Here is a 15,159-nt window from a genome sequence, read left to right as displayed (position 1 = left end):
GAAAATTTCATCCTCATTCATTTTACTTATGCCTCTCAGAGCCTTAAACACCTCAATCAAGTCTCCTCTAAGGTGCCTAGTTTCCAAGCTCTGCAACCCACATATTCAGTCTTTCCTCATATGGATGCCTTTCTGCCGATCTCATCAAGGAGAGTTAACCATCTTTGGACCCTTTCAAGAAGTACAATGTCTTTCTTTAGGTGCAGTCTCCATACTTGAACACAGTATTCCAAGTGTGGTCTAATAATAGCCTTACATAATGGGATTATGACATCCTTATCTCCACTAACAATTGTTCAATAAATCATCGATAGGACACCATGGCCCTCCCTTACAACCAGTCTACAATGCTCGGAGAACTTCATGTCTAACTGTATGGTAATACCCAAATCACTTTCCTCCACTACCAGCTTTAGTTCAACTCCGCCAATCCCCGAATTCTATCTAGGTCACTTTGAAGAAGCTCTGCTTGGCAGTGATCATTAACTATTCTACAAATCTTTACATTATCTGCAAATTTAGACATCACACCCTCTAATCCCTTCATCGATGTCATTTATGAAAATCAAAACAAAAATGGTCCTAATACTAATTCATGGGGAACCCTACTTCTTACATCTGAAAAATAACCATTTATCACAACCATCTGCCTCCTTCCCCTGAAGCCATCCAGCTATCCATCTCTAATGATTTTCCCTGTTACTCTACCTGTTCCAACTTATAAAGTAACCATTCATGTGGGGCTGAGTCAAATGCTTTCCTGAAATCCAAATAAACAATGTCGAAATTATTCCTTAAGTCCAGCTCTTGAGTGACCCTATAAAAATAGTTAACCACATTAGTTAAACGTGATTTTCAATTTAAAAATCCATGCTGAGTATCCTTCACAATTCCATTTCTATCCAAATGATCCTGAATTCCACCCTGTTCATTGTCTCCATGATTTTCCCTACTGAAGTTAGACTAACTGGCCGGTAATTTCCCACTTCACTCTTAGAACCGTCCTCTTATATTGGAGATACATTCGCACTTTTCCAATCCAACGGAATCACTTCCGAGTCCAGTGACGCTCTCATAATTAGCCTCAATGGTTCAATGCACTCACTTTCCGCCTCCCTTAAGATTATAGGGTATATGCCATCAACTCCAGAAGCCTTACTGGCCTGTAGGCTCAAAAGTTTTTTTATTAAATAAACATGTGAAATTTCAGCATCATTAATTACATTTTTCTCAACTTCACTTCCATAATATCTCATTGACACAAAAGGTTTTTCTTCTGTAAATATCGAAGCAAAGTAACTGTTGAGTTCATCTGCGACTTCAGTTGGGACATCTAATACTATCCCACATCCATTACATAAGGGTACGATCTGGTTTGTCATTTTCTTCTTTGCATTAATATATGTGAAGAATTCCTTATTCCCCCCCCCCCTCTTTGCCAGTGATTTCTCATAATAAATAAATCTTTATTGTGAAGTGCAGGTTTGCCAGCCGAACCTTTTCTGTGGCACTATTACAGATCAAATTTGTAGCTGTTATAGGCTTCAGTACTTTGTATTGTTCTGTAACTTTTCCATGCTGCCTTTTTCTGCTAAAGTAATCTGGCAACTTCATTATTCATCTAACTTGGAATCTTCCTCATGGAGTATTTTTTTATGGTATATAAGCATTCCGGGCTTCTGTGATTAATGCTTTTAAGGTATACCACAGTTCAATTGTATTTGCCCTCTGTGAGATATCTACTCAGTTAATCGAGGCCATGTAACATCTTAAGATGTTGTAATTTCCTTTCCCGAAATTATAACCCATTCCTTTACCTTTAATTACTGCTAGCTCTCTAACTGCACTGGTTCCTGTACTGTTAGCCCTATTATGTCATCAGGTTCATGGGTGATGATGATGTCTAGAATATTATTTTCCCTAGTACTTTCCCTGACATGTTGATACAAATAGCAATCATCTAGATGATTTAAAAATTTTGTCCCCCATGTGGAGTTTCCTTCCATTTGCTCAAATAAAATTAGAGGCAAATTAAAATCACCCATAATCACCCTTACTTGCCCATTCCATTTGCATGTAAAGGCTCTTATCATAATCTTCACAATCAGCTGGCTTGTAGATTACTCCCACTGTCATTATATCTTTGCCTCCAACTATCTCACACCATACAGATTTTATACTAGCATGGGAAATGTCTGAATCCGGGAAAGCTTTCGTTGTGCCGAGACTGCTTTTGATAAGCAGTATAACCCCACCAACCCTTCTATCTGCCCTATCCTTCCTAAATACATTATACACACTGTACTGAAACTCATCGTGCCCTATCTCTGAGTAGCACCACGTTTCTGTAAGCCCCTACACTATACTATTATGTCAGCATTGCTTGTCCTAACCAGCAGTTTGAATTCACTTATTTTATTGATGACACATCTGACATTACTATATAAACAATTAAAACTTAGTGTTCTAATATAGATAAATGTGTATAGGTAATATAGATAAATGCGTATCTATATTACCCATATCCCCTCCCAAACTAGCAGTTTCCCTGAACCTTTAAGGTAGCCTCAATAATACTGGCAAAAACACTTGCACCACCTTTGTTTAAATGTATCCCATCTCTACAAAACAGATTCCTTCTACCTACAAGTGCGGGCCAAGCTGATAGAAATTTCCTCCCAAAAGCCTTGCAGAGTTCAAGTCTTGAGTTAATCCACAAGGCTTTCAGCATATAATCCCTTGTATCATGCCTGGAGAGAATTGCAGACACATAGACATTGAGACCTAACTCGTGGAATTTCTGCAGTGTGGTCCTATACTTATCTAACAAATCATCAGATTGTGTATGCTTAATGTCATTAGTCCCCACATGAATAATAATATTCTCTTTACCCCCCTTAAAATCTGACAGTCTGTTGGTAACATCATTAATAGTTTCTCCCGGTAGACATACCCTGTTTCTAGTCCACCTATCCCCATTACAAAAAATATTTCCTTTAAACCTGACAATGGAGTCTCCTAATAAAACTAAGTCCTTCTGAATTAGAGTAGTTTGCACTTGGTTATTCTCTTCTGGGGCTCGAACTGGGAGTGCATCACTTGGTAGGTTACTAGTCTTGAGTCCCTGACGAGCTCCCAATTACATTATTCTTGAGAACAAGCACCTGTTTTTTTAGCGACTCAAATTGTTCTAACAATGAACCAAATTTTAACTTAAGATTGGTGCACTCCTTGCAACAGTTACAAAGAAAAGAATCTCCAAGTGAGCTAGGATTATCCACTAGGTTGACCTTGGATACATGCCACAGGTTCTGCAAAGGATAAAATCATGACTCACCTGGAAAGTGCCATCAGCTATTTCCGTATGAGTCATGGTACCCTCTGACGAAGTGTTCAATGCAGATCTTGTAATAACCATTGTAAAATTTACTAATTATTAATAAAAGAAACTTTCAAAAAATATTTATAATATTAAAAAAAAATCAAATTATTACAGTAAAAAAAAACTTTCTTAAAATAAACTTTACAATATACTAAATAACCTTTGAAATCCTGCTCTATTCCACTAATACTGCTCTAATCCCCTCTTATCTATACTTCTTTGCTTTGCTATGAAGAGCTCCAATAGGCATGTCTGCTTGCCACAAGTGCCAACAGTCAAATTTGTTAAGGAGTTGTCTTGTCTATCGACTTCATCCTCACTAACAGAAGATATATTGTGAATGATGTTACCGTCCAGAATAAGGTAAATGTTGGAAGTGATCACAGAATGGTAAGATGTACACTTGATATAGATGTAGGAAAGGAAAGGAAAAAACTGACTCGAGTAAATAATACAAAGGTCTTTGAGATAACAGAAGAGGAGAAAAAGCAGTATGTACTGGAACTTAAGAACAAGTTTGAGCTTCTGCAGACTGCTCAGGACCAAGATATCAATGAGGAATATTACAACTTTCTGAAAGTTATAAAGCCCAAGAAACCTATAGGGAAAAAGAAATCCAAAGAAGAAAAAATTAGTCAAGAAACACTTGTTATGATGAACCGAAGGCGAAAAATGAAGAGCAAGATAAACACTGACAAGGAAAAAATTGAGTATAGTGAGTTATGCCAAGCCATTAGAAAAAGACTAAGAGAGGACATAAGAAGATTTAACACAAGAAAGGTAGAACAAGCATTAAGGGAAAACAAAGGATTTAAATCAGCAGCCATGAGCAGTAATACAGAAAGACAAATGATACTGAAACTGAAGAATAGGTGTACTTATAAACAGCAGAGAAGGCATAATTCAAATAGCAGAAGACTACTATAGAGAATTATACAAATTAGCAACACATACGACATACCAGATATTCTTCCTGATGAGGTAGAACATGCATTGAAGAAAGTGAAGAATCAGAAAGCCCCGGGGGAAGATGAAGTTACTGTAGAGTTGTTAAAATTGGGAGGAAGAGACATAACACAAAAACTGGCAAGGCTCTTAAGTAACTACTACTACTACTATATACATATTTTGTACTTATGCCCGCTTGCCTTCTAAGGAGGGCAGACATTACTATACTACATTAACTATGGGGTCTAACCTAAATTGCAATATTGACGGTAATCATTAAAAATGGAAAAAAAAAAAAAAAAAAAAAACTTAATATTAGCTAGATTGCTAGTGATGCTGGGTAAAAAATAGCTTTTACGAGATGAGATGGGTTTTTTTTTTTTTTTTTTTTATAATAATCCCAAACACAAAACAGATGTATGGTAGATTACAGGAACCTACAGTACATCTGTAATGTGTTTGGGTTGAGAAGGGAGGACCTGACATAACAGAGCAGTCAATCATGTGGGTGCATTAGCATGCTCATTTGATGGACCATGGTTCAATCCCACATGACTATTAAAAATGGTTAATGATTGTCCAAATTATTAATTGTACACTCTCTGACCTAGTGGCCACGTGGAGTATAAACAGAATATTTTATTTTTGACACTCGAACATAAATTTCTGCATTTGGGAAATGCAAGAAGGAAGATTGTTCAAGAACCGATACAGAAAAGGTAAACAAAGGAAGAAAATTAAATTAAAATAAAAAAAATAACACTATTTCCATATTGAGAGCTACCAATTAAACAGTTTAATGAAAGTTGACAGGAGGAATTATCTCACACCCAGTAACATCAAATATATTGAACTGCTGGCTAATGACAATATTTCAGATTGAGTTTTCATATTCATTATCTGGATTAGAGACATCCACTCCTGTGTTAGATGAGAACATTAAGATGGTAAAAGATCCTTTTTAAAAAGGCCTGACTTCCCATTATGAAAACCATACTATGTGCCAGAGTTTCATTCAGAGAATTTGAATGAAGTCTACCAATGACACTTAAATGGCTGCAGGAGTAGCAAGGCTTCTTAGAGAAGATTTAACCAGATAAAACCATTTTTTGCAACAAACACAACAATACATTAGTGGGGACTACACAATACATTTTAAAAGATATGATGAATTCAAAAAGATAGCTCCATCCTGATTTGGTTCTGCTTTTGTTGAAGGCATGTATTTCCTAAACACAGGAAATTATCTTCACAGATGGCAATCTGCCATGCTTCAATAATCCTGTGTGAAACTGGCTTGACATTAATTTCTCAAATATAAAGAAATAATGGACTGGCACATGTGGACTAAATGAGTGACTTGCAAAGAGCTGTAAATTGGCCATGATGGACTTTTTTTTTTTTTTTAAGAAAAGTTCACTGGAAAAGCCAAGAATTGTAAGTAAAACTTGATTAATTATCAAGGAAGTGACTGACAATTTAATTTCATGTTCAGTAGGAAATGCAGCAGTCATATTGAAAACGGTTGTTGACAATGCTGTAGCTATGTTGAGATTAGAATATGTGTAAAGTAAATTGGTATGAAACAGTCTAACAAAAATTTCTTGATTACTTTTTTCACGTTCCATAGCACTCCAATAATACCTTAAAAAAACACTTAGAAAGTAATAATTTTCAAATTATCCTATATATGTTAACTTAATAACAAATATCCAGATAAAGGTTACTATGTTTACTTAAATCTTATAGCAATCCTCTGATTTATTTTATATGTTTTAAAAAATCACACTTTGAATAAACACACAGAAGTAATAAAGCTATCTCAACATGTAGTGATAAAATGAAGAATTCAAAAATAGCCAAATAAATCAAAGTAAAAACAAATAAATAACTACTCACTCTTAAGACCAAACAAGCAGATTAATAAATGTTATTAATGTTAAAAAATTTTACATATAAGAGGAATTTTTTAGCGAATGCTGCAAAGAAGACAAAAAGGAAATTAGTCAAATTCTCCCACACTTTCACCATACCTATTTTCAAATATATTCTTACCGTTTTCTTGATCCTCCAAACAGCAAACATGCAATTGCTTTTTTAATATTTAGACTTCCATATATAGATGGTGCAATGCTTTTTGCTATGCGCTCATAAACATCTGAGCTTGCGGCTAGGTGTCTGAAACTTTCTTCTTCTTCTGGTGTCCATGAGGTAGCACTGGTCCGGCCAGGTCCTTCAGTATTTACCCAGATACCAATAACTCTTACATAAGGTCTTCTAATGCCAATGGTAGCTTTTTCTGTTCCACCACCTTTCTGAAATATATTTGCAAAAGGATCCAAATATTTTAATTTATAAATTAATTTTTATAAGCAGCTTATTATATGAGTAAAGACTGAAAATATGAAGAACTCATCACTGTAAATTGGAATCATATATAGAAAGAAAATATGATTAAAATCCCATTTTCTATAACAGAAAATGCTGGCCCATACTGCCATACTAATAACCAAGCCCTTCAATGGTTGAGAATCAAAGCAAAACTATAATCACTTAAAAAAAAAAAAAAAAAAAAAAAAAAATGAAAACAACAACACATGATCACAAAAAAGACAAAACAATTCTTGGTGTAAGAGTCTGGGAACTGTCTTTTTGGTGGAATATTCCACCCACATAAAAATTCTTTGCCACACCTGGAGAATTCAGATGTGGCACATTATCCACTATTGCCCAAGGTAAAGTTCAGCCACAGATGACATTTTCATAATCCCAGGTCCCTGAGAATTTTTGCAGACATTCTTTCAGCTATAAGCTAAGGCTACTAACTGAGAGTCATGTGGGCTGAATTTCGATAGCCTTGTCATTCTGCAGACAAATAATCTGCTTGCACCTTCACAATGATGGAACTGTTAGTTGTTGTTGTTGGAGTGGGATTTATTGGCGCAAGGGCTGCTATGACCATATTGCGCCTGTTACTTTGGAGTGTTTGTCAATATAGGAAAGGAGACTATTCTAGAAGTGATTGTATGCGTTGATCATTTTTAGAAAAGTGAACAGTTCTGATAAAGTGGCATCGTTTCCAAGTATGTGGCTTAGTTGCAGAGGTTTTTGTGAGCTAATTAAAGATCTGAAACATGCGATTCTAGCTGAATGATAATGTGTACACTCAATGATAATATGTTTTACAGTAAGTATTGAACTACAATGCGGGCAAAGTGGAGGATCTTCTCCTAGCAGTAGAAATAGGTGTGTAAGATGTGTATGGCCAATTCGTGCTCTTGCCAGCACGACCTCTTCCTGCCTGTTTGATCGGAAACTGGATCTCCACAACTGTGGATTGTGTTTTATTTCAAGAAGTTTGTTACCTGTTTGATTATGCCACATTTCAGACCACATCTCAGTACATATCCGCCGTATGACTGGTTTATAATCAGAAAAAGGAACAGGGATGGAATCGAAGCAAGTGGGGTGTTTTGCTGCTTCGTCTGCACGCTCATTTCCTGGAATTCCAACGTGGCTTGGTATCCAGCAAAACGTGACAGTCCAATTATTTTTGTTGAGATGGCATAACTGTGACCTGATTTGTGAGAGGAATGGATGCAAATGTTGTGATTTATTCTGTAGGGCATTCACCGCACTTAAAGAGTCTGTATATATTATTACTTGGGTGTTTGGAACATCGTTAAGGAGTTTTAAAGCCATTTTGATTGCATATAGTTCGGCCGTAAAAACACTGCATTCAAGTGGTAATTGGACAGAGACAGTGCATGTAGGACTCATTACTGCAGCTCCCACGGATATATCAGTTTTGGAGCCGTCCGTGTATATCTGAAGACTGTGAGCATTGGTCAATGCGTGATTCGCATGTAGTTGTCTAAGATTGTGGTTCGATAAGGAGTGTTTTCCCCACTGAAGAAAATAGTCGTCGCAATGAGGTATATACATTGCCCATGGTGCTTGTACTGCGTCCGTAGCTTGAAAGATATTTCCAAGATAGATGTTCCAATTTTGAGTTACCTCTTGTAGCCGAATACCAGCGGGTTTGTTTTCGTTGGGTTTATTTCTATATAAGTTTTCCCACTGCGGTTCAAAAAGATATGTCCAGATGGGATGAGACGGGTGACTACGTAATTTGACTGCATAACTAAGAAGCAATACTTTTCTCCTAAGATGTAGTGGAGGTTCATTCGCATCTATATACATACTTTGCACTGGGGATGTCTTAAAGGCCCCTAAGGCAATCCTAAGAGCACTATGCTGGACCGGATTGAGCCAAGCCAATGCTGTCTTTCGTGCAGAATCATAAATTGGGGCTCCATAATCTAGACGAGATCTTATTAAGGTTCGATATAGATGTAGAAGAGTGAAGCGATCGGCTCCCCATGTCATGGAAGAGATAACTTTGAGGATATTAATCTTTTTCATGCACTGAGTTCGTATTTGTCATATATGTGCCTGAAAGGTAAGTTTGGTGTCAAACCGGATACTTTTGCTAAGTGGTATTTTTTGGGTTCCTAATATTAGCTCCGGATCTGGATGGAGCTGACGCTTTTTGCAAAAATGGATAGCAGTTGTTTTTGTTGCAGAGAGACGATAGCCATTGCGGGATGCCCATGACTCTATTTTGTTTATCGAGAGCTGCAATTGTCGCTCAATGGAGTGCATGCTTTGTGAATGATAGGATATAGTAAGGTCATCTGCATATAAATAGGTGTCAACATTAGCCGGAATATTTTCTGTTGCATTATTTAGCCTAACTGCAAAGAGCGTTGCACTTAGAACTGATCCTTGTGGGACCCCTTCTTCTTGGACAAATGTACGGGAGAGTGAATTGCAGTAACGCACTTGAAAGGTCCTGTTTTCTAGAAAACTCTGTATGATAAGGGGTAGCTGACCCCGGAGCCCTGTGGCATACAGATTTTGAAGTATGCCGTACCGCCAGGTGGTATCAAAGGCTTTTTCGATATCCAAGCAAATCATGACTAGATGTTCTTTATGGATAAAAGCATTGCGTATGTTGGATTCTGCCTTGACCATAAGGTCTAGAGTTGACCGATTTTTCCGAAATCCGTACTGATTCTTATTCATCACCGAATGAGATTCTAGATACCATACTAAACAGGCGTGGATCATTTTTTCTAGTGTCTTACCAAGGCAACTGCTGAGAGATATTGGCCGATAGTTTCGTGGATCTGATTGATCCTTTCCAGGTTTAGCAAAGGCTAGAACTATTGAGTGATGCCAAGAAAGAGGAAAGTAGCCATCTGAGAATATCCGGTTGAAGTATATTAGTAATGAATTCAAAGCTTGTTTGTTTAAATGTTTAAGCATTATATAGTATATCCCATCAGGCCCTGGTGCACTATCACCCGACCTATTTAGACAGCTCTCTAGTTCAAATGGTGTAAAAGGTCGATTATATGGAGGAGATGCCCTTGTATTGAAGTTCAGGTTATGCTTTTCTGCTTTAGCTTTTAGCTGTTTAAAAGTAGACTCATATGCTGATGCTGCAGAGATTTGGAAAAAGCAATCTGCCAGGGCATTTGCAATTTCTGTTGGAGAGGAGAAGTCTTTACCTTTCCAGCTTATAATGGGCATTGATTCGGGGAACAGTTTACCATTCAGCTTTTTGATTTTATTCCAGATTTTTCTAATCTCTGTATTTTTCGTAATAGTGGAAGCGAACCGGATCCAAGAGTCTTTTTTCGCTTTTTTCTGCACATAACGTGCCTTTGCTTTAAGTTTCTTAAAATTAATCAGGTTTTCAGTTGTTGGATACTTGCGAAATCGATTCCATGCTTTATTCTTTTCTTTTTTAGCATCACGGCATGCATCATTCCACCAGATATTGGCATGTCTGCGAGGACCGGCTGTGGTTTTTGGTATAGCACAGGTTGCAGCTGTTATTATCTGTGCAGTAATGTGGTCGGTAACTTTATCTATGGACTGGCTTTTGATGACTTCATTATCAAAGGAAATTGAATCTGTGAACTTGTTCCAATCTGCTTTTGAAAATTTCCATTTTATGCGGCTGGCTATATGTGTGGTTCTGTTTGTTTGCAATTTGCAAATAATTGGGTAATGGTCACTGTTTAGTGGGTTACTTGAAACTATCCACTGAATGATTGGGAATAGTTTTGGGGAACATATTGATAAGTCTATGGCAGTAGATACTCCGGTGGGAAAATGAATATAAGTGTCAGCACCAGTGTTTAATAATGTGAGATTCTGGCTGTCAAGAACTGTTTCAATAAGTTTTCCTCGTTTGTCTATCTGGGGAGATCCCCACATAGTGTGGTGCCCATTGAAATCTCCTAGTAGAATGAAAGGAGATGGAAGCTGCTTTATAAGGTCCTCCAGTTCTTTCGCGGTGAATTCTTTGTTTGGGGAAAGGTATACAGAGACAATGGTTAAAGTAAAATTTAAAACAATACGTACGGCTACAGCTTCTAATGTGGTCTGCAGGGAGATCTGTTTCGTAGGAACTTTGTTGTCAACTAGTATGGCTACGCCTCCTCTAGTTGAGTTAGTATTGCTTCTGTCTTGTTGATAGATACTATAATTTTTAATCACTGGAGTCACCTGCGGGGTTAGATTGGTTTCTTGCAAGCAGAGGCTGATTGGACTGTGCTGTTTGATTAGGTCATAAATATCAAATATATTGCTTCGTAGACCTCTACAGTTCCACTGTATAATATTCTGCATTATTTAGTTTTTGGGATTGGGTATGGTTCTGTCTGTTTTTTATATCCAGCCTGCTTGTGTCGTTCTGGTTTCATCTTTTCTTTTTTTGGGAAGTTAGGACGCCCAATGTCCATATCATCTTCTGCATGTAAATCTAATATTGTCTCATCATGCAGGGTACCAGCATCAATGTCCATATTTCCTGAGCATGGTTGTTTTGCCATATTTGGGGATGATGCTTTCGATTTCGCAGTTTCTGGTAGAGTATCAGTTGCAGTTGGTGGGACTGTTAGCGGAGTATTGTTAGCACAAGTCACTTTACATTGTTCTGTAGGTGGCTGCTGTGGGAACGACAGCACTGATCGGGCCCAATCAGCAATTGAGATGGACGGAGGTACTGTGACTGCCGTTTGTGTTGCAGCTGACTGGTATTTTTTGGCTGCTGCAGCATAGGTAATTTTTGGCATACTGAGCATAACTTTTTTCCTAGCTTCCTGGTAGGTGACCTTTTGCTCAACTTTGTATTTCTGAATCTCTTTTCCTACCCTCCAGAGTTCACATGATTTTGAGTATGCTGGATGCTGGCCTTTACAATTTGGGCATTGTGGCGTTTCTGCATTGCAGTCCATTTGAGCATGAGCTTTAGAACCACAGTTTGGGCAGATGGCGTCTCCTCGACATACTGTTTGCGAGTGTCCAAATTTTTGACACTTGAAACATCTGATTGGGTTCGGAATGTAGGGACGTATTCGGCAATTAAGGTATCCGGCTTTGACATATGATGGTAAGGTTGGTGTACTAAATGTGAGGATAATATTCCTAGTGGGAACAAGTTCACCATCTTTTTTAATTATTATCCGCTTTGCTTGAACTACCTTTTGATCTTTTAGTTCTTCCACTATCTCATCTTCAGTGACATTCATCAGGTCCCACTCTGCTATTACTCCTTTGGAACTATTTAAAGTGGCATGAGGGGTGACCTGTACTGGTATTCCGCCGAAAGTTGATAATTTCAGTAGAGACTGAGAATGCTGGTGCTTAGTTGTTTCGACTAGAAGATCTCCAGATCGGAGTCTTTTCACCATTTTCGGTGAACCAGCCACACTTTCCAAACATTTCTGGATTAGAAATGGTGAAAGTGAACTCACAGGTTTGGCAGAAAGAGAATGTAATATGAGGAACGCTGGATATTCCTGCTGATTCTCATTTTTGCGTAGTCTCTTAGATTGTGATTCGTCACGTTCGGGTTCATTTAAGTCATGACATGAGCGTCTAGGCTCAAGTACTGGAAAGTTGTCATAATCCATGGTTGCTCCTTTTAGCCCCGGAGGATAACTTTTCCTCCAGGTTACCGGCCCCGCCATGTGGAGGCAGGAGCGGTGCCACCAGTGACCAAGCAATTAGAGATTAGTGGTTAGTGTGTTATGTATGTTATTTCTATATACAAGAAGAAGAAAGGTACCTTTCCTTTCTTTTTGAAAAAGCTTACTTCTTTATTTAGAAGAGCTGAAAACAAATAACTTAGCAAATGAACACTTGAAATTTCTCTGAAATCTATTAACTCTAGAGAAGGCGCTTTGAAATTCGCTTTTAGATTCGCTTTGATCACTCGCTTGGCACTCGGGGCCGGAACTGTTAGTAACACTGGGCATCTCCCCATGAGTAAGGACAAAAACACTGCACATAGTACAGTGGAGGTGACCGCCCAGGTGTGAACCAACATAAGCAGAGGTCAAGGTATGGCATCCACATCACAAAGTAATGGCAACCTCAGGGTCAGCAGTACTTGGTGGTAGATGACTCTCACAACAACTGTTACAATATCATAAATTTGCTTATTGGAGGCTTGAAGTGGGGAACCATCTTTTCTATTATGCAAACTAAGTTAAGTCTTTTGAGGTTATGACAAATATTATGACAAGATACGCATTCCTTAAATTTTGTGGATACAGCTTTAAAATGGCTTTTGGAGACCAGCCACTAAACAGTCACCTGGACTAAAATTATTGGTAATTTTCTAGGAGGCATGCAGATCATAACCAAAAAGTTTATCAATTCATACATGTTTCTCCCCACTGCCCACAACTTTTTTATTTCATATATACCAATGTATCATGAATATTAAAAACTAGTGGAACATACTTGTCTGCAGTATCTTATTTATTTCACAAAAGTCACTGAGACTTTTGTGAAATAAATTGTGAAATAAATAAGATTCATTTAATTTCTGTATGATCTAAGTTCCAGTGATTTCCATTTCCTCCTACAATCTTCCAATTGCTTCATGTATTATATCATTTCATATATGGTCTAAGTTGCAATTTCAGTGATTTCCATTTCCTTCTACAATCTGCCAAGCCAAACTTATTTTTTCCAACAGAATCTTAATTATCAATTAGCATTGCCTCAAACACCACTCATCTCAGCTGTTGCAATTATTTGCTCTATGATTCTTTTCATTTAAAAGGCAGTACTATGTATATGACCACTATGGTATTCCTTGTAAAACTTTCTAATCTGGAATTCCTTTTTGATCTCTCTTTTGGCTTAGTCTCTTTAAACAACATTAATCTCTTAAAATGGCGTTCACAGGTCGGCCACTAGTTAGTACACTGGACCGAACCTATTGGTAACCCTTTAGGAGGCTTCCAGATCAGACAGTGTATAATCTTGCTACCTCTACTCTGCCAAATAGTGACTGGAGGGAGTCTGAGTAGTGTGTATGCGGGGGGCATTGTCGAGGCCACGTTATGGCAAGGATCATTTCTCACCATATCCAAAAATTTCATTACTTCATACAGCATGTCCCCGCCCCACTTTTTCTTACTATTGAATACACCATGAATTGTCAAACTAGTAGAGTAAGCTTATCTGTGAAAAGATCTAAACCTCCCAAACACTTCCTAGTTCGTTTCAAATATATGTATTCTCAATTCTAATCTCAACGATGTCCATTTCCACTTGCAGTCTGCCACACCCCATGTACTTTTCTGACAGAATCTCAGTTATCAGTTGATTCAACTACTGCTCATCTCAGTTGCCCAAATTATTCGCTGTATGGTTCCTTTTGCCTCAAAGGTGGTACTTGTGCATATGTCCATTCCAATATTCCCTGTCAGAGACTTGGTAATTTGGAATCTCCTCTTTTCAATATTCTCTGGCTTAATCTCTCTACCTCATTCTGTCAAATTCATCTATTGTCTCTACTGCTCTCCCAACTCCACTAATCACTTGGAACTCTTTGACTTCCTCTCTTTACAACTTTATTTCTCCAGTCCAACTTTCCTAATAGTGAGGTAATTTTCCTTGGTGATTTTAATGTTCACAACTCCAGTTGGCTTCCATTTTCTAGTCACACTGACCCAGCTGGTCGAGATGCTGAGCCTTTTGCAATTACTAATGACCTTACACAGATTGTTCATTTACCTAAAAGAATACCGGACAATCCTAACCATACAGCCAACACACTTGATCTTTTTCTCACAAACAACCCTTCTAAGTACACGGTCGAAGTGAGTGGTCCTTTAGGCACCTCAGATCACAACTTGGTGATTGTCTCTTCTCCAATGGAGCCTTTATCTCATGGCTATTTCTAACTTCGCACTGTTTGGCATTACAAAAATGCAAAATGGAATGACCTGCGAGATTTCTTTTCTTCTTTTCCTTAGTCGGATTACTGTTTCAAAACATCTGATGTCAACGTTTGCTCAGATCATGTCAGTGAAATTATTCTTGTAGGAATGGAATCCTTTATCCCACATTTCACTTTAACATCTCGTCCTTTATCTAAACCTTGGTTTTCCAATAAATGTGCTAAGGCTGTTCAAGAGAAGAATGTTGCATATGGTAATTGGCTTGTTTCCAATTCTTCAGTTTCATTTTATGCCTACACCAAAGCTCACAACAATTGTAAAGTAGTTATTAATCAGTCCAAACTAGATTTTGAACAGGCTAAGAGTAGAAAACTTGCTTCTTGCCCTAATGGTAGCTGAGCATTCTGGTCTCTTGCCAAAGCTGCTGGCCACAACTTTTGCCCATCTCTGCTCCCACCTCTGTCAAAACCAGATGGTTCTGTTGTCACTTCAGCCAAGGATAAAGCTGACCTGCTAGCATCCCATTTTTCTTCCAACTCATCTATTAATGAT

The 15,159-nt window shown here is 37.9% G+C and overlaps 1 protein-coding gene across 3 annotated transcripts in view; it reads right to left on the bottom strand.

The window, feature by feature from the left end:
• The window catches only part of Mcm5 (Minichromosome maintenance 5), a 154,810-nt gene that overhangs the window by 94,144 nt on the left and 45,507 nt on the right, over positions 1-15,159 (bottom strand). The window contains exons 7-8 of one of the 3 annotated variants that reach the window (XM_090368850.1): positions 14,253-14,265; positions 6,386-6,629 (exon numbers count right to left, since the gene is read on the bottom strand). In XM_090368850.1, the coding sequence (XP_090224976.1) occupies positions 6,386-6,629; positions 14,253-14,265 (257 nt within the window). Of the gene's footprint in view, positions 1-6,385; positions 6,646-13,361; positions 13,378-14,252; positions 14,266-15,159 lie in introns of all 3 variants that reach the window. The other 2 variants (XM_090368849.1, XM_090368848.1) reach the window with 2 other exon arrangements.

Source organism: Mastigoproctus giganteus, chromosome 2 (genome assembly GCF_048544385.1).
Source record: "Mastigoproctus giganteus isolate SK-2022 chromosome 2, ASM4854438v1, whole genome shotgun sequence".
Taxonomy (NCBI): Eukaryota; Metazoa; Arthropoda; class Arachnida; order Uropygi; family Thelyphonidae; genus Mastigoproctus; species Mastigoproctus giganteus.
The sequence above is the reverse complement of the archived record's forward strand: the minus strand, read 5'-3'. Positions and strand labels throughout refer to the sequence as shown.